The sequence below is a fragment of the Fusarium musae genome, chromosome 3 (genome assembly GCF_019915245.1).
Source record: "Fusarium musae strain F31 chromosome 3, whole genome shotgun sequence".
Taxonomy (NCBI): domain Eukaryota; kingdom Fungi; phylum Ascomycota; class Sordariomycetes; order Hypocreales; family Nectriaceae; genus Fusarium; species Fusarium musae.
The window spans coordinates 462,978-482,976 of NC_058389.1; the positions used below are offsets into that span (position 1 = coordinate 462,978).

A 19,999-nucleotide genomic window follows, 5' to 3' on the forward strand; every position below is an offset into this window, starting at 1 on the left:
CAAAGGCAGCGATGAGTGTAACAAGGTAAACATGCAATTGCTAACTCCTTTTAAAGAACCACCTAGTTTCCAGTGGCAATACTATGCCTAACTCCCAAGCTACCATTCGTCAAAAGCGATCTTGAATCTCTATCCGGCACGGCAACCTCATCCTTCGTCTCCGAAGCCAGCCCATAACCTCCACCACCAGGAGTCAAAATGATAATCCTATCTCCCGCCGCAAAATGCGACGTCTTTCTCGGGCCAAGCGATACCTGTCTCATAGCTCCGGTAACAGGATCCTTCCTCACCCAGATATTCTGCCCCCTCTGTCCCTCCTCACCACCCTCAAGACCATAAGGCGCCGTGACACGTCGATCAGTAAGAACAGAGACCTGCAAAGGCATACGGAACTCCATCTCTCTCACACAACCATCACCACCCCTCCACTTCCCATATCCACCACTACCACGTCTAATAGAGAACTCATGCAGAATAACAGGATATCTCTTCTCCAAGATCTCCGGATCCGTAATCCTCGTATTCGTCATGTGCGTATGAACAGCACTAGCACCATGCCAACCAAGCCCAGCACCTGCACCTCCACAGATGGTCTCGTAGTATCCAAAACCCTTTGTGACTTCGCCGGTGACGGGGTCTGTGCCGCCGCAGCCGAAGCTGAGATTGTTCATCGTTCCCTGGGATGCGGCTGCGGCATTGAAGGCGCGCAGGACAAGGTCGGCGATCTTCTGGGACGTTTCGGTTGTGCAGCCGACGGTGGCGGCGGTGGGGGAGGGGGAGAGGATGGTGTTGGGGGGACAGATTACTTTGATGGGCTTGAGGCAGCCTTGGTTGAGGGGGATGTCGCCTTTGGAGATCATGGAGCGGAGGCAGTACTTTGGAGATGTTAGTGGAGGTCAATACTAGGAAGTTGTGGACTTACCATGATGACGGAGTAGGAGCATGTTGGTGGTGCATTAAGATTACCAGAGTGTTCAGGTCCAGTGCCTGTAAAGTCGAAAACAGCATCGCCGGTATCTTTGTCGATGGTAACCTTTAGCTTGAATGGGATACCATCATCGTTATACTCTGTCGCTTCAAGAACACCACCCTCATGCTTCGCAGCAAATTGCTTGAGAAGATCGCGCACAGACTGGGCAGCGTTGTCCTGAATAGCATGCATGTACAGCTGAACAACAGGCCAAGTGAACTCCTTAATAAGTGCCCGGATCAACTCGATGCCCTTTTGGTTAGAAGCGACAGCAGCCTTGAGATCAGCGATGTTCTCGGTAAGAGTACGAGTACCACTGCAGCCGGGATATGAAGCAGGTTCGTCGTATAGGTGCTTGATCAAACCAGCTTCATCAAAGACACCCTCGTTAATCATCTTGAAGGACTCGATAGCGGCACCCTCCTGCCAGAGTTCGGTGGAGTTGGGAGGCATCGAGCCAGGAACGATACCGCCGATATCTGCGTGATGGCCACGATTTGCGACGAAGAAGATGATCTCTTTGGGGTTCTCTTCATCGTCGAACACGGGTGTGATGGTGGTGATGTCGGGAAGATGAGTGCCCCCGGCTTGAGGATGGTTGCTGATGATGACATCGCCGGGCTTCAATTCACCAGCCTTGTATCGCTGAGCTTGGTATGCGATGGCTGTGCTCATTGAACCAAGATGACTGGGGACATGAGGGGCGTTGGCGACAAGACCTCCGTCAGCAGAAAAGATGGCGCATGAGTAATCCAACCTCTCCTTGATGTTGACAGAGATTGAGGTCTTCTCCATGGTATGGCCCATCTGCTCAGCGACAGTCATGAAGCGATGTCCGAAAACACTTAGTGTAACAGGATCAACAGTCTCAGTCGCAACATTCTGTTTCTCAGCCTTATCAACCTCAAGGATGACATGCTCTGGGAGAATGACACCCTTGCTGAGATGATCAACGACAATGGTCTGGGTCTTGTCGATGATCATCGCAGGCCCGGTGATGTGCACACCGGGAGACATGGATTTGAGCTCATAAACGGGAGTTTCGGTCCAGCCGTGATTCTCAAAGAAGATCTTTCGAGAGAAGATGGGTGTTGGGACGGGCGTGAGACCATCGGATTGGTATTTCTTGAGCTCTTCGAAGGGACTGGAGATGTTGAGAACGCGTGACTTGCCGACACTTCGAACTCGAACATCATCGATGAGGATATTGCGCGATTGAGAGAAGCCGAACTCTTGAGTATGTCTAGCAGTGAAAGCAACGCCTGCATCTCCTACGTTCTCTGATACAGGGATCATGAGGGAGGTATCGCTTCCTTGATAGCGCATGTTGAGGAAATACTCATGTTCAGTAGTCTTGGCGTCAAAGCCTTGAGACTCAAGACCCTGTGCACCCTTGGAAGAGAGAGACTCAAGACGGGCTTTGATCTCAGGGACGACTTCTTCGGAGAAGGTGATGGCGGAGGGTTCTTGGTTCTCGACGACGACATCGGCGAGAGCCATTCCGTAAGCAGACAGGATACTGGAGTAGCATGGGATGATGGCGCGCTTGATACCGAGATCTCGAGCGATAAAGACAGCGTGTTGTCCACCAGCACCGCCGAAAGAACCCAAGTTATGGCTTGAAGCACCGTATCCGCGACCTTCACTGAGTGTTCGAATAGGTCGTGTCATGGTAGCATTCGCGATAGCAAGGAAGCCCAGTGCTAGAGTCTCAGGTGTGAATGGCTCACCCCCCTCCTTCTCCCTGTTGACGATATCTGTGAGAGCAGCGAACTTCTCTCTCACAACATCGCGATCAAGTCGACGGGGGAAGAAGTCAGGAATGATACGTCCGAGGAGGAAATTGGCGTCTGTGACGGTCAAGGGACCGCCTCTGCCGTAACATGCAGGACCAGGATTGGCGCCAGCGCTGCTAGGACCGACCTTCAGAAGTCCGTTCTCCCAGGACAGGATGGAGCCACCGCCTGCAGCGACTGTGTTGATGTCTAATTGAGGAGTCTGAATAGTCACTTCAGCCAAAGTGTTCTCAAAGATATGCTCCAAAGCACCAGAGTATCTCGCAACATCTGTACTGGTACCGCCCATATCGAAGCCCAACACAGGAGTTCCATCAGCATCGTCGTAGCATGTCCTCGATAGACCGACGACACCGCCGGCAGGACCACTGAGAACACCCCTCAAGCCGGTGAACTTGGACCAGCTTGTCAAACCACCATCAGATTGGCAGATGAGGAGCTTGTTTGCACTCTCATCCTCCAACTGACCCTTGAAGTTCTTGCGGAAGCCATCTAGGTAGGCGAACGTCATGGGTGTAAGATAGGCGTCTGCGACGGCCGATTGACTGCGCGGCACGTACTTGGCCATGGACTGTAGGACCGAAGAAGCGGAGACCTTGAAGCCCATTTCTTCAGCGAGCTTTGTTACTTGCAACTCGTGGTCGGGGTATGTGTATGAGTGCATGAGACCAATGGCAAGGTTCTTGAAGCCTTGAGCTTTAAGATCTTCGAGATCCGCGCGGACAGCATCAAGATCTGGTTTCTTCATGATCCTGACGACTTCTCCTGTTTGACCAACGACGAGCGCTGGATCTGAAGAAACGTCGATTGGACCATTTGATGGCGCTTCGCTTGCGCCCTCAATAGTGACTCGTTCATCAATCTCCACGACAGTTTCGTAGAGTTGCTTCAAACGACGGACTGACAGATCAAAAAGATCAGGTCTCGCCTGGTTTCCGATAAGAAGAACATCTCGGAACCCCTTTGTAGCAAGGAATGCTACGCGATCACCCTTTCTTTCGAGAAGGGCATTGGTAGCGACCGTAGTGCCCATGCGAATAGACTCAATCGGCGCAAGATCTAGTAATGAGCCCTTGGGTATTGTTGTGTCTAGGGCGATCTCTAAGATCTGACGAATGCATTCTGTGGGAGCATCGTCGTATTCATCAGGACACACTGAGAGGATCTTGAAGACTATGTGCTCTTGTCGACCGGGGACTTCGGCCCATGCATCTGTGAAGGTGCCACCACGGTCGATAGCGATGCGGATGCCTTGAGATGACATTGTGAGATGGAGGAATAGGGTTAGGGAGGGAATAGAGTGTGAATGAAGGGAGAGATATTGAGATGAGGATGATTTGATGGCATGGTTAAGCTTGGACGACTTGAAGCTGTATTATTTAAACAATCCGGGGTACATCTCTCCCACGCCCTCAATGTGTAAGTGGAGTGGATTTCACTATCAACGCCTCTAACAAAATCATTGGTCAGAATTTGCTTAATCATCGGCAACTCCAACAAAGCCGATCAATCTGACCGGCAACTTTGGACTTACCGACTCATCTCCACCGTCTCATCCTCGGTATCACCAACGGCAAATACTGGCGATTACCCCAGACTCGGGGACCCGCAGAGTTTGAGATCATTCCATTACTCAACGATTTACAAGGATGAGCACACGACGCCCGAGAAGACTGCTTGCTGCGTGAGATGGCACTTGATGCTTTGTGTTGAGATTTGTTCTGATTTTGAAAGTAGTTGCCATCGATGTCATTCGCAGAAGATCAAGTGTTCGGGGGATAAGCCTTGTCAGTCTTGTAAGTCTACGGGCAGGGCGGATGAGTGTGAGTTTCCTGCGAACAAGGAGCGGAAGATACCCATTGCTGAGAGGTAAATACCATTCAACTGTTCTCAAGCCATTCTGACATGTTCTTGGATCATATGAAATTGTCTTAACACACTAACATCATGTTTAGTTACCTCCAGAAGCTCGAAGAAGATAGCAGACGGCTTCAGGCTATCACAACCCATAACCAAACTCCAGAAACCAACCCAACATTCACTCCCTTCGATGATCAAGAAACCCAGATCGATGCCCCTCCATCTCTGTCAAAAGAAGAAAGCAACCTATTCAACCCCCTCTTCGATCGACAACCCGAAAAGCCCATCCATGAACGGTCCTCAGAACCAGGCTTTATCGGTGAAGCTTCATGCGCTGCCTTCAGCAACAGACTCCTATCATGCCTCGACGATACATATACCCCATCTACAGCTGGTCTGTCAAACTATAATCGAATGAACACATATGGGAGACTACCAGTAGATCAAGGACCGGAGTTTCCAGAACGGATGCACGTCAAGTTACTTCTTAACGTGGCTCGAAGATTCATAGGGAATTACCATCCGTTGTTTCTAAAAGTTACGTTCATGAAGGAGATTGATGCTGTTTATCGAAGGGAAGTGGTCCCGTCGGCGCTGTGGCTGTGTAAGTTTTATGCACTGATGGCTTTGGGGGAGATCTATACACATAGAAGAGGGGTGGGTGATAATAACAGAGTGCCGGGGACGAATTATTATGTTCGGGCGGTAAATCTGTTACAAGAGAATCAGGATCTTTATGAGGAACCTTCTTTGATGCAGGTTGAAGTCCTCACTCTCCTGGTAAGCCCCATGCCCTACCACTGCTCCCCTCATGCCGACTAACAATATGTCAACAACAGGCCTGGGCATCAAATATACTCGGTCGGATACGAACAGCATACTGCTACAGCGGAATAGCCATGCGTCTCGCCCAAAGTCTCGGCATGCACAGGTCCGCATCTCGACACATCACGCTTACACCCGTCGAACGAGAAAGTCGACGGCGGACATGGTGGGTACTTTACTTCTTCGACCGCTTCTCAGCATCAAAGCTCGGTCAACCGATCACCGTCCGCGACGACGATATTGATGTTGAGATGCCAAGCATGGATGGTCTCACAAAGGACGAGATGGCGGAGTTTCTTGATCCGCAGAATCTCATTACTAACATTAAACTTGCTAAGATCATTGGAAACATCTGTGAGTTGTTGCCCTTCTGACTTTATCTTCTGTTGTGTTGCTGATATGGCATAGTGACACATATTTATGGTATACCCAAAGCTACGAACGGTCTCTATATACATCAAGTTCACGGTATTTTGAAACAGCTTCGAGAATGGCATGACGAACTACAACCTGACATGCGCGTCAAAGAGCGTGGTACTCCTAGACCCGTCGCAAGTCTTCATCTTGCATACAACCAATGCATTATACAAACAACTCGCCCTGTCCTCCTCCATCTTTTTAAGACTCAGTTTCAGCTAGGCAGTAAAGTGAGAGAAGATGCATCACCAAGACAGAACGTCTCTTCTATCACTCTTGCTTTGGCAGAGAGCTGCGTCAACGCTGCACAAGCATCGAGCCGTATTGTGGAAGGCCTCTTCTTAGATGGTAGCATTGCGACCTTTGGATACTGGGATGCACATCACATATTCTCAGCAGCTATGATCCTCATCATGTCAGCAGTCATGAAACCCACAGCTGTCAACTCCGATCATCTAGAGACTTTACTAAGTGTCTTACGATCTCTAAAGAACGACGGAAACATCCCAGCAGTCGACTTTTGCGAGAGACTATCAGACATCCAAGCCCGCGTGTTGAACCTACGGGCTACAGGCCGATTAGATGGCATGAGCTTTGATAGGCCACCCCCAATTATACAAACACCCAGTTCTTTGCCAAAGGAAGTCCCGCAAGCTCAAGACCAGCCCTTCCAAACACCAATGAGTATGGACAATGGGTCTGGGGTATGTGAGTCTACAATCATTGGCTATGAAAACGTTGATATACTGGGGAATCCTCTCATAGGTAGTTTCTTGGACGGGAATCAAGTACAGTGGCTAGATGTTTTATTCACGGAGGATGGAACGTTACGGGAATTTGCTTCTGAGATTGAAGAGCCATTTCTATTCAGGTAGAACAAGTAGAAAACTACGCTGTGGGTACATTTGAAGTGCTCTTGATCATCATTCTTATAGAGATATGGAAAATCTATTAACAGTTTCTCTTGCGAGCACATCCATCGCCGTATCCTTCGTCACCTGTATATTGAGTTAGCGGGCGTCTTATGTCTCTAAAGTGTTATAAGCACTCACGCTTCTGTAGGCCAGCATTCTCGTGTCCCTCAGCACCTAGAACTCATATTAGCTAGGCTTAAGATATATGTCGGTTCTTCAGGGTATTGTACGTTTGACCTCAATGTTGCTTTCCTCAACAGGGGCTGGGATGGCGGCACTCATGACTGATGCCACGAGGGTCATGGTGGATAAGATGGAAAAGAAACGCATGTTGAGATTTGAGTTGAATATCGGGATAGAGCTAGAGCTTGGAAAATGGTTCCATAGATCTTAAGGCTCCTTGAGCCTATTTATGCTTCTCATGTTATGTGATTAGATCCGGCTGCTTTACCATTAAAAGGGGCTGACATACGGAACATGCTACGAAATTGAGAACACTGACCATGCACCAACGAAAGAATTTCATAAACCACTTACTGGGAAGTTTTCTCTGTAGATCTTGTGGAACAGAATACGAGTTAGCGATGGTGTAGTTGAATCTCAAGTCCTGAGGATGCATAAATTTGGGGGCGGGATCCGAATCCATGCTGGGCGTGTGCATGCAACAGCTGCGGGACAATCCATATATATATCTCGGCAATCCGGCATCTATGACAGATAGTCATCTGACGTGTCCCTTTACCCAGTAACTACCGATCACAAGGCTTGGACGGGGAGTTGATCTTACTTCTCTTGGAGTTTTAGAAGCACTCCTGTAAGCTTGTATGTAAGGAAGGCCGATCTTCTCTTGGCATTTAACCGGCCAAGTGTAAGGGCTTCAGGAGAATTAGGTAAATTTAGAAGAATTTTGAATGGTCCAAGATAATTTAGGATACCCTTTGTGGAGTATATGATCAGTTTAGTGTTGAGCGGCTCAGTGTTACGACCGACTGCTAGAGTAAAGGAAGCCAATTCCACAGCTATCCCAAGAGAACGTCTATGCCAATTCGGGTGTAGTACAGCGAATTTCAGCTTCCAACTAACTAATGGCCCAAACCAGTGACATCTTTCAGGAGTTATTGAACCTGATAGACTATTCACTTGTCGAAGCGTTGCTATGTCCCAGAAACTCCCCAATCAAGTCTCCATGGCCATCAGGATATGCTGGCCCTAAGGTTGGATGGTTTAGATATCCAGGCTCCATTAGATTCGCGATCCTCCGACTGGTAGCCCAGCTCTCCAATCTATCCCAATTTACGCACCGGTGAGGCGATGTGAAGTTTGCAGTTGGAATACGACCATCCTGCCGCCATTTCATTGTCAGGAGCTGCATATCACCTTGACACATGATGCTCTGTCGGACCATATCTAAGCAATGATCTATATACTACATTAGTGAGAGAATGAGGCAAAGATACTAAGTAAACTCACGGTTATGATATTCGTTCGCCCTCTTTTGTTCTTCTGTGATGTTGGGAAAGTAGTGATCTGGATACATGTAATGATGGAGTCGTTTCTAAGCATGATTTAGTATCAGATAGAATTCTTTGGCCTAGCTTACTTGGGAATACAAACATACAATGCAGTGAAGATTGTGGTAGACATTAAGTGTTGCAAAATAACCTCCATCTGGCAGCTCAATGGCCTGCGCCTTTCTGCCAGGTATATGACTCATTTCATCTTCTGTGATGCGAATGTTGGAGTCTGATAGTATGTCAGCCTATAAGAAGGTCAATGGGAGGGGAAAGATATTACTCTTGAGCATTTTCTTCCAAGCTTCATCCAGATCAGATGATGGCTTGCCAACATAGACCGAGTGTTTATGCTGGAAGACCTGCGCCTGTGGTCCAGGACTGAAGGGGACTAACAAGACCACGTGTGAGATAAAAAGTAGAAGGTTTGAGCTGAGGACTTACTATATGCCACCTCTCTTTCACGAGATGTCCAAAGAGGAACTACGATGAGTAGAAACAATATGGTATAGGCGGCGAAAATACCTGTGTGTATGAGAATGGCTAGCCACGGAAATAGTTTTGAAGAAGCAGCCTTTCTAGGTAATTCTAGAAAAGGATGTTTTTCAGTTTGTGAATCAAAGTTCGAATCAGAGAATGAAGACCCATCTGCTTCTTCTGATAGCAAAGCGTCTTGCTCCATCTCTATGTTGAATGTCATGATGCTGTAGGCCGAGAGGAAGACGTAGATGCAGAACCAAGAGAAACTTTGAGGACATCTCAGAAAAGGACTGCGTGGAAGATCCGAGTGTAGAGATCCTGTGTTAGTAACTGCTGTGCCATACGGAAAGCCCCCAACCTTCGAGTGGGAAGTGGATCCTGGCTTGTTTTGACTCACCCCCCCTCTAGCCTATTTGTCGATCACTGCAATCAGAGGAAGGAGATTCGATGATAAAAGTGTTGAGAAGATGCAGGATTCTAGCTATGTGATACGGTAGCTCAAGCTGACTGACCTACTCCGCAGTTGGTAGACAGTGCCACTTCCAGTGTCATGTCAGGACATGAGATTTCAGTAAGCGTAGGTTCTTGGTCCTCCAACGACTTTTGGAAGCAGGCCCACGCTTTTACATTCTTATTGAATATTTTCTCTCTATAGACCATCTTCAGCGCCATGAAATCATTCTATGAAAAGGTTCAACAAGTCATGCCTCGAAATTGGAAGTATCAGCCACTGGGAAATCACGAGCGAGAGTAACTTTCACAGATAATTTTAAATATCATAGCCAACTTGCTAACCTGAGTACAGAGATATCGAAAATGAGAGTAGTACCAGGCACAACTCGTGTCTCATCAGCATCTGCCTCGCCGCAGTCATATTCTTGGGAATCATCATTTTTTGGGGAATCTCATTGACGGCAGCCCCGAAAAGCTGTATACATCCGACGAGACGAATGGAGTGGAGGGAACTGAACATCACACAGAAGCAAGACTACATCAGCGCTGTCGTCTGTCTGACCGAGAGGAAATCGCGCTTTGAGCCAGGGAGTAGTCGCTATGATGACTTTGCATACATGCATGTCTTCGAAGGCACTGTCACTCACTACGCTGCTTCATTCCTACCCTGGCATCGATACTTTATCCACACATACGAGAAGGCACTGATAGAGGAATGTGGTTTCAAGGGATCTTTGCCGTAAGTCTGAGATATCTCTCTTCAGCCTGGTACGTGCAGATCAACTAACCTCTTTGATAAAGGTACTGGGAGTGGGCATTAGACGCTCATGACCTAGCCGCCTCTCCGATATTTGATCCTATAGATGGATTCGGCGGTAATGGTACAAGCGGAAGCTCTTTATCCGGGATATTCGGGGGCCATTGTGTCACAGAAGGTCCCTTTGCGAATGCAACCCGCCATTGGCAGTCAAAGTCCAATGGGCATGGATTCGACATCTTGAAGAATCCCCATTGCCTCAGCCGAGGTTTCCAAGGGGGTGAGAAAAAGGCCCAGTTGGAGGGTCGAGTCACGATCGACGCTATCAATAGCGTGCTGGGCCTCCAATCATACGAAGAGTTTGTTGATGCACTCGAAGTTCAAGCTCACAACTCGATACCCCAGTTTGTCCGAGGGGACTTTTACGGGTTGACGGCACCAAATGGTAAGACCTCTGGTCCATCTATCCATGCAGTAGCTATTCTGACTCTCTTGTTGTAGATCCCGTGTTCTATCTACATCACGCCCAGGTGGATCGATTATGGTGGCTGTGGCAGCAGCAGGATATTCAAGGCAAGGCCAAGACCTATCAAGGTCCTAAGCAGAATACTAGGGTACATGCCAACGAGTCCTTGTCGGGATCCGGTTTGGACGATATTATCTCACTGGGTAACCTGTCAGAGCCAGTTCGGGTATATGAGGTAATGGCAACGGAGTCGGGGGTTCTTTGTTACCGCTATTGAACATGTATAGATCGTAGATAATGTGATAATCGGCTTAGATTACGTGCTCACAGAGTCTCGGATAAACCCTTAGGTGTAAGCCACTGGACGTGTGAGCATTACGAGGAGTCTGGTTCTCCGCATATGCAATGAATACTCAGAGATCGGCAGAGTTGACAGGGGATGTAAAACATGCATCCAGTGACGTTTAAATGGCCCAAAGCGGACAACAACCGCAAAGCCTGTATGGCACCAGCGCGAGATAATACTCGTAGTGGTAAGCGAAGATCGCATTCACCCACAGCTTTCAAAAAGTCTTGGGGGCTGAATTATGTAACTCAAGCCGGTGATGATCACATTGCTTTGCGCCTTTTTATGTTACCCGATAACAGATTACGGATCAAGCGGCAACTATATGCCCTGTGGTAGCTACTTCGAATGGTGATGTACTGGTAAGCTGCATGTCAGCGGCCGGTAGAAGCCAAAGGTGACAGGGGACTTTTGACGGCAGCATCAACCAAAGCTTGAGAGTGCCACAATCTGCCTATGAGAGAAGAGACAACGGAATATGTAGGCTATTCGAAAATTCTCGATTTTTTCTAGTCCAGAAAGAATGGCTCTATGGTATGAACAACCAAGACAGAACAGGGCTTATCCACCGCTCTCCAAAATACGTCTGCAATCCACACAACCATAGGTGCCAGCACTGCGAGGGCTAGTAGCAGCCCGGACTGATATTGCCACGCAGTCGAACTCCCGGTCAAACTCTGGAATGCAGGAACCATAGAATACCCAAAGAGATGCAAAACAGGACCATGAACTAGATATAATGTAAATGATATCTTTGCGAAGTAGCGTAGTGGACGTGATGTGAAAGGTTTTTGGAGCAGTCTATCCCTGCTCAAAGACCAGCAGATCAGAGTTGCACCATATGATTGCCAATAAATGTATCGATCTGTGAGCGATGATAGCAATATGTAGCCGGGTGTAGAGAATCCCGCATTTCTTGCTCGAGGGTATGAGCTCAAGTATAGTCCGAGCAGAAATACAAATTTCTGGACAAGTCCCGACCAAGCTGAAGGCTGTAATGGAGGTTGATTCATGGCAGACTCGCCGCCGTCGGCCGTTAGAGCTCCTTCGTCATGGTGTCTCTGAAGACTCCTTTCGGCGAGGAAGACCCCAGCGAAGAACAGATACATCTCCCATCTTCCCTGCTGAAGCGAATATAGACATAAGAAGGCGAGTGCTGTACCTCGAACCCAGACGCGGGCTCTCGCCCAAGCAAGAAGCGTGAGATAGACAATCATGGAGGCGCGAAACTGTATCGGAATCGTCCATAGATGACTGTCGTATTCAGACATTGGCGACTTCCAACTCCACGGATGGGTCAGGTCAACTACCACGAAACGCATCCAGTCCCCGATCTGCGCCCATAATGATCCCAGTCGCTCTGGATGCCTGGGTACCCAGCCCGGCATATATTGATATGGAGCCGAGTAAAATCCAGCATTCACTGCAATGGCCACGATGAATGTTGAAACCAAAGGTGGTAGAAACAGTCGAAATGGCCGCCGTAGCACGGAAGACATGGTATACAGTCCAAGAGCGTTGTGGTCTTTCTTGTGAATGAGCTTTAGTGGCTTGTAGGCGAGCACAAACCCCGAGACGATGAAGAAGATAGGTACAGTAGGTCCAGCATAAAGAAGTCTGATAATGGGGAGCTTGATAAAAGATATGTCGCCGTTTTGGCCAAAACCAGTGTCGATACCTTCTTCCCAGGGCAAGAGAAAGTGACGAAGGAAAACCAGAAAAGAGAAGAGTCCACGCAGTCCATCGAGATACAGCGTTGGAGAGGACGACGGCGGCGCCTGGATGTTATCTATGGAGGCTTGACCTTCAGCTATGAAGCTTGGCAGAAGGAAAATGCCGATGTTTCGAGCGTGGCTGACGAGATGACTTAGCCTGTCGTGGCCTCTGGGAGACTTCATGGCTGGTTTAGGCTCTGGTTCGCCGAGTAAAATACCACTGGTCATGATTCAAGATTTTGTGTATAGAACCTGGACAATACGCTGTTGAAGGAATAATTTACTTGGAATTTAAAAGGTGGCAGTGGCATGTGGGGAAGTCTAGTATATAAGCTGGGGGCTGATACTCTTATTGATTCGTAGGCGTGATTGGGGTTTTTCTGGTGAAGGTACTAAGCAATGCCCCCCCCAAAACTTCTATCTAGGTTATTCATGCAATTCTTCCTTTGAAGGGGACAATTAATGGTTGCAAATCGTGTATCAGCTTGTCTCAGCCTTGACTACTCTGTATCATGGCAGAGTTCGTCTAAAATAGTCTTACTACTCGGCTCCCGCCCCAAGAAGTCCTTCAGAATATCAATCTCGGGACGACTTGATCCTGGCTCTAGCACTTGATATCTATACTTTCTCCCCATCTCGGAATTCAGAGAGTCTACTGCAAATTTAGACCTGAAAAGATCTGCCGCAATGACCATGGATAGTGGATAAGAAAAATAGCTACCATCATTTTTGCGAAACATATGCGCAAACCTCGCCTGTCCAGCTCCCCAATGTTGTGGATCTGGGCCAAAGCTATGCGTGAGAATTTCTCTTTTTGTTCTGTTCCATATCTCAGTTGTATCCATCTCAAGCGCTGCTTTATGAGACGGAGGTGTATGAATCGCCAGGTCAAAGACAGCTGGCTGCACTTGAGCCAGGATGCTGTTAGCTCTATTTGCGTTTCGTGTTCGTGCAACACTTTCTGTTAGTTCTCGGGAGAGAGCTTCTTGGCTCTTATGATGACGACCAAGTCGAATTAACACGTCTGGGAGCCATATCCAGTTCTCAAGCATGATACTTGGTATTTCAATGAAGTCTCTTGAGTGAGGAATGGCATACTTGGTTCTGGCAACAATGTTATGAATAGCGTGCCCAAGCTCATGAAACATGGTCTTTACTTCGCTGTGCTGGAGTAGTGCCGGACGAGATTGCGACGGGTGAGCGAAGCTACACACTAGTGCTGATGCCGGGTAGTGTTTCTCACCGGTTGATTCAGCGAAACCCTGAATTGGCAGTCAGTTTGATATATACAGATCACCAAGCTTGCAAGTAAACCTACTGGTTGAATCAGAACATGATGTGCCCCACGATATTTACCCTCTCTGTCAAAGAGATCTACGTATAAGTGCCCCAAGAACTCGCCTCCCTCACTTGGGGTGTCCCATGCTTCATATGCCACGACACTCTCGTGCCATACTGAAGTCACGATAGGCTGGAATTCGATGCCGAAGAGCTCTTTAAACACATCAAGCATCCCTTGAAGAGTATGATTGACCTCAAAGTACTCAGCAAGGAGCTCATGATCCACAAAGAAATTGCTCTGGGTTTGCTTATGGAGATAATACGCCCTATCCCAAGAATATAATTCATTGACAGGCTCTTTACAGTCCCTTTGCTTCAGTTGAATCAATCTATCAGTCTCGGCCTTAGCAAGGGGCTTTAACCTTCTGTGGAGATCATTCAACTGCGCCTCAACATAGTCAACGCTTGGAGCCATCTTGTCCACGATCTTGAGAGCCGCATGATGTTCATACCTCAAGAGACGGGCAACCTCATCACGCAAGGCGACTAGAGAAGCTAGGCGGGTTACATTATCGGGGAGTCGGTTCTGGTCAGCAACGGCGAACCGGCGACGAGTGTCACTGCTGACTGCGTGACGCATCACGGCCGTGACATGAGTATTTCGGAACGTCACTTGTACTTGAGTTCCCTCCTGGGGCATGGATGCAAGCATAGTCTCTGGAACACCCGCCAAATCTGCACGGTCAAACCAGATACCACCCTCGTCTTCCGTGAAGGCAGTTTGTGTGGCAGATCGCACCCGATCAATCTCATCCAGAGTGGCCTGGAGCTCCTCCCGCTCTTTGTGGCTTCGTAAAAACGACCCAGAACGTAGATACTCGCCGTGAATGCGAGCAAGCAAATGACGATCTTGTCCATCCAAGTTCCCATCCGGCGCCGTCTTTTCTCTTTCGTATATCGCTCCCACTAGGGATGCAATATCATGTCGCATTAGGATCTTAACCTGAGCTGCGGCGCCACGTGTTTCTGCTTGACGGGCGGCATCACGGAGTTCCCTGTCGGGCGATAACTGTCCGAGGAGCGTCGTCAGAATTCGCAGGCGACATGCGGCGCGGTTGGTGTCATCCACGATGGGGCGGATAATATTGTTGAAGGTTGCAGTCGAGGGTGTGAATTTAGCGGCGAGATCGTCATGCAGAGCTGAGGTAGAGGTAAGGATGTTTTCGGTCTCGGCTAGTACCCCATCAGGAGTAAGATTTGCAAAGGATGGAGGGGCAGGGACTTTTGGTTCGGAAGTCATTATGAAATCTCGAGGATATCCGCTGTTGAGTATACTTCCAGTTGCCGTTCTTGCCGAGGGTCTTTATAATCCTGTCGTGGGGGCCAAAGGGTTCTTATGCATGTTGGCAGGATGATCATACAATATGGACCCTTGAAAGCTGATGACCAATTGGATAATCCTTTGGACGCTTCTCGTATACACCAAGCTTTCGGGGATGCATCTCTCCCCGAGGTCGATTTTCTCCAGAATACTATCTGAAACCCGAAGAGACAGTTATCCTATCACCTCTGCACAGAGTACCTAGTGAACAATCCGATATCTACTTTCGCTTGAACGAGTTCCATTGATGCATCACTCAACACGGCCATCATATAGGGGCTATGACCCTGTTCAAACCAAAGAGACAGGTTCACTTGACGAAGAAGGCTCTTCAGATTCAGAAATTACTGAACCTAGGTCGAAGGAGCACCGAAGATGGAACCTTTCATACTTCATGGTTTACATACTACCGTGGACACTCACAGTGATATTCGCGATTTGGACAGCCTTTCTCGCTGCCAAAGTACATGCTCAATCTCACTTTGGAACGTATGAAACAAACTTTAGGTCCGACTTCTGTAAGAAAGTCTCAACGTGATCTCAGTGAAGATACTGACCTTGTCTCATCAGCTTTACCAATACAAGTCCCACTGGAGGAAGTTCAGTTTCGCGGCAGTCCACACTTCTACCACAATGGTACACCATGGATGAAAGATCCATATGAAACAGCACCATGGCCGGAAAATGTGCGATACGTTGGTGAACCAAGCCATGAGATCGATGAGAACTGGCAGAGGCTCATTGGCAAACGCTACTTCTCAATTTCGGAAGAGGAGGCTAGAAGAGCCTGGGGAGATAAACGGCATGAATTTGTTGATCAGAACATGGGAGGCTATACAGCTGGGTATGAGCTACCCCCGAGCTTCGATCGTTACTAAACTCATGGTTGCTAGGTTCGACATGTTTCATACGTTGCACTGCATTGTAAGCCTCTGAGCCCGAGGTTGGTCATCAGAATCAGCACTGATGAAATAGAACGAGCTTCGCAAGGCGTTGCGTCCCGAGTACTACCCCCCGAAGTCTCATACGCTTCATGGAGCGCTTCACAACGGCAAGTATCTCGATATGCGACACATCCCCCTTAGCGACTGATAACTAACTTTCATACGAGAACATTGCATAGAAATAATTCGCCAAACAGTTCAATGCTATGGGAGTACAACTCTGATACCCACACGGTTCATGGAGGGCCTTGAGCATAATTATATCGACTCAGATCAACGCCATGTATGCCGTTCTTTCACAGCCATCCGGGATTTCACGGACTCTAGAATACCAGGCGGGGATAGGTATGTCCCTAGGGACCAGTCTTTGCTGGATGAAGGGAAGCATAAAATCGCTAAAGCATGGGGCGAGGTAAATGGGGATAGCGAGAAAGGGGGCGCGTCGTGAGCAGTTATGGCTTAAGCACAAGGGAGTCCGAATCAATGTGCGAGGTACTCATTTCGTAGTCGACAATACTCATCTCCTACTGCACTATAGGATAATAAGGTAGCCGTTCACTAAACCAGTAACAGCTTAGACAGATCTTTTGTTTCGGGGCGAGGAGATTAGCCTTGGGCTTCCAAGATAGCTGCTCGACCCTGGCATAGATCAGTGAGTGATATGCTTAGCTTTCCCCACGGCAAGACACAAATTGCCGTACCGAGGGGATTGTCGCTGCATGTAAAAGGAGAATGACTTTGCTAGTTGACACGCCGAATTTCACTCGAGACTTCATTTGCCGATAGCCCCGGCGGCTCATCATCAGCTCTTACCGCAAGGTCTGCGGTGATACTCGTGTTGTTAACTGGCATGTCTCTCCCAGTCCTGCAGTTGAAATCTACGATAATAATGTAGCATCATGTGACAGCAGAGGGTAGATATCAAGAACTCAGTTCTAATCCATCATCTTTCTAGTCCGGTGTGGACCTAAATGACGGACTTTGCCACTTCGTGGAGGATTTCATCACTGCTCGTGTACCAACACAGCCCTACTGCTAAGAGGGTTCGAGTCCAAGTTTTGTCTGTTGGTCCGATCGAAAGGACAATGGTATTTATACCCAGTCTTGAAACCTGCAAGCCACTCTACCAGAAGTTACTTTTAAAATTTAAAAAGGTTCGTGTATAGCTTTCATTGATCTGTGTTACTGATGGCTCTCCCATACTCCAAGGCTTATAATGATGGAGAATATGACGCCTGAAACTGTAGCTAACAACGTTTGACACAGATATGCTTGGTCTTTATTGCTAGAGATAGTATGGTGGCTCAGCTTTGACCAAAGGCGTGGCTGATTGATAAATTAGAGAGAATTAAAGTGCTGTGCACACAGAAGAGAAATTCTATAATCTTGAAGTTTCTTACCCGGAAAGATACTTGACTTGTTGCTGAGAGCCGTGGCGGAAAGCCTATCTTTCAACTCTCAACTTAGGGTATCTGGCAATGTTTCGGAGACCAGTACAATGACATAATATCTGATATCAGATAAAAAAAATGGAGGCTTTGTACTTGAATGCAAGCAAAAGCCTGGAGAGTCTTGTAATCGCCAGATATCTTATCTTAGGCTAGACGTCGATCAGTAACGTTCCATGATTGTTCCATGCATTTGCTGTGGAACCACGGAAGATAACAGGATAAGATAAGTGGTGCCTCAGAGATAAACATATTGAAGTGAGCTTGGAATGGCGTGAGTCTCATCAATCAATTAAACAATTCGCACTAACAGCGATGAACAGAGCAACTGTGAATCAATACCGTAGCACAAGGTAATTTCTCAACAGCCGAGCTGAACAAAAATGACGTTCCACGGCATCTAGTCTAGTTCTAGAAGCAGCCCGGCAAGTCAAAAGTTGCCGGTTCCCTGAATCATGTCCCCATCGGCAAACCCCTCACTCCCGACGCCATCTCCACCAAGACAGGCAGGTCAACCAGTCGATCCCAGCCCCAAATCCCTGCCGTGATGATTCTGGGGTTACAGCACAAAGATAGTTCCTGTTACCAAATACAAATCCCTCTGCAAGATCCGGGGTAAACCTCCGTGCGGAGATAAGAGACTCCTCCTCGTTCTTAAATTGAACTGGGTCCCGTCACTCAACTTTTCTCCATCATCATCTTCATTAGAGGAAATACGAGATTCGCCACTATGACTTCAAAGCCGGATATCCTTCCTGACAAGGAGATTGAGGAGCAGCGCAATGCTCAAGATGAGATATATATCGATCCTGTTGCTGAGAAGGCGCTTTTGAGAAAGCTTGATATGTGGATTGTTCCGCCTGTGATGCTGCTCTACCTTCTCAGTTTTTTGGATCGTGTGAATATTGGTAATGCGCGACTCTATGGTATGGAAGAGGATCTGGGTTTGGTGGGCGATCAGGTGAGTATCCGCTGATGAAATCTTGACGACTATACTGACAGATGCAGTATCAACTTGCGGTCTCGGTTTTGTTCGTCACGTACATCGCTTCTGAGCTTCCATCAAACCTCGTCATCAAGAAATTCAAACCGTCACGATGGATCGCCTTCATCACCACAGCCTGGGGTATCGTCGCCACACTCACCGGTATCGTACAGGACTTCAAAGGCCTGGTCGCATGCCGCGTTATTCTTGGTGCTCTTGAGGGCGGTCTCTTTCCCGGTCTTACGATCTATCTCACCATGTTCTACACCAAGCGCGAATACGCCCTTCGAATCGGCTATCTCTTCGTCAGTGCCGCTATCGCAGGTTCACTCGGTGGCCTTCTTGCTTACGGCATCGGCCATATGGATGGCGTAGCTGGACTAAAGGGTTGGCGATGGATTATCATCATCGAAGGAATTCCAACATTTGTCCTTGGAATCGCTGTTTGGTTTTGGCTCGCCGATGACCCGGATTCAGCTCATTACCTAACCATCAACGAACGCGAACTCATCGATGCTCGTATGCGACGACAAATCGGTCATACCAAGTCTTCGGATCAGATGCACAAGGCCGATGTCTACGCTGGTCTCAAAGATTGGAAGATTTGGCTTTTCTGCATTGGTCAATTCGGAGGGGATACTATTCTCTATGGCTACAGTACCTTCTTGCCAACGATTATTCGAGGATTGGGAGACTGGAACACAGCTCAGGTTCAGGCTCTCACGATTCCTTGCTACGCTATGGGTGCTATCACCTATCTTGTGGTGGCGTGGTTCTCTGATCGAACTCAACGACGAGCCGTCTTTACAGTTATCCTTGGTCTTGTCTGCGCCATTGGATATGCTCTTCTAGTTAGCCCAGCTCCATCTGGAGTCCGCTACTTTGGTTGCTTCCTTGCTGCGATGGGACTCTATGTCATCGTCGGTTTACCTCTTGCTTGGCTTCCTAGCAATAACCCACGCTATGGAAAGCGTACTGTCGCCACTGGTCTGCAACTCACCATCGGCAACTCTGCTGGAATCCCAGCTCCCTTTGTAAGTACAGCCTACTTTTTACAAAGAGCCTCAAGCTAACACGAACTCAGTTGTACAAAACCCACGAAGGCCCTCGTTTTGTCAAGGGTCACGCCGTCTCTATGGCTTTGGTGGCCATGTCTTCGCTAATCTACATGGCATTCTGGGCTTGGTTCCGTCGTCAGAATAAGAGAAAGGTTGAGGGCAAAGAGGATTATAGAATCCAGGGACTGACTGAGGAGGAAGCTGAGGAACTTGGAGAGCATAACCCGAGGTTCCACTACACTTACTGAGAGATCTCTATTGCCAAGTCTAAATGCTAAACACCTTATATCTGTTTCAACCTTGCATTTTGTCTATCTTTAGATTTCAAGAGTTCATACAGACGTTGTCACTTTCAATTGGTCTGATACTGGGCGGCACTAATTATTTGTCTT

The 19,999-nt window shown here is 48.0% G+C and overlaps 5 protein-coding genes across 5 annotated transcripts; 3 read left to right on the plus strand and 2 right to left on the minus strand.

Moving 5' to 3' along the window:
* Window positions 1-62: 62 nt before the first annotated feature.
* On the minus strand, window positions 63-4,030 carry J7337_003601 (uncharacterized protein; the record flags this gene model as incomplete). Its single annotated transcript, XM_044821317.1, has 2 exons — window positions 63-875; window positions 923-4,030. 2 exons carry the CDS (start codon window positions 4,028-4,030, stop codon window positions 63-65), a joined length of 3,921 nt encoding a protein of 1,306 aa, XP_044682650.1.
* A 683-nt stretch (window positions 4,031-4,713) lies between these two features.
* Window positions 4,714-6,669, plus strand: J7337_003602 (uncharacterized protein; the record flags this gene model as incomplete). Its single annotated transcript, XM_044821318.1, has 4 exons — window positions 4,714-5,230; window positions 5,524-5,805; window positions 5,860-6,572; window positions 6,634-6,669. 4 exons carry the CDS (start codon window positions 4,714-4,716, stop codon window positions 6,667-6,669), a joined length of 1,548 nt encoding a protein of 515 aa, XP_044682651.1.
* Window positions 6,670-9,723: 3,054 nt separating this feature from the next.
* J7337_003603 (uncharacterized protein) lies at window positions 9,724-10,726 on the plus strand (the record flags this gene model as incomplete). The annotated part of the gene is made up of 3 exons (XM_044821319.1): window positions 9,724-9,965; window positions 10,028-10,428; window positions 10,485-10,726. 3 exons carry the CDS (start codon window positions 9,724-9,726, stop codon window positions 10,724-10,726), a joined length of 885 nt encoding a protein of 294 aa, XP_044682652.1.
* Window positions 10,727-13,663: 2,937 nt separating this feature from the next.
* J7337_003604 (uncharacterized protein) lies at window positions 13,664-15,091 on the minus strand (the record flags this gene model as incomplete). Its single annotated transcript, XM_044821320.1, has 2 exons — window positions 13,664-13,716; window positions 13,867-15,091. 2 exons carry the CDS (start codon window positions 15,089-15,091, stop codon window positions 13,664-13,666), a joined length of 1,278 nt encoding a protein of 425 aa, XP_044682653.1.
* Window positions 15,092-18,294: 3,203 nt separating this feature from the next.
* J7337_003605 (uncharacterized protein) lies at window positions 18,295-19,855 on the plus strand (the record flags this gene model as incomplete). Its single annotated transcript, XM_044821321.1, has 3 exons — window positions 18,295-18,525; window positions 18,573-19,583; window positions 19,634-19,855. 3 exons carry the CDS (start codon window positions 18,295-18,297, stop codon window positions 19,853-19,855), a joined length of 1,464 nt encoding a protein of 487 aa, XP_044682654.1.
* Between the last annotated feature and the right edge of the window lie 144 nt (window positions 19,856-19,999).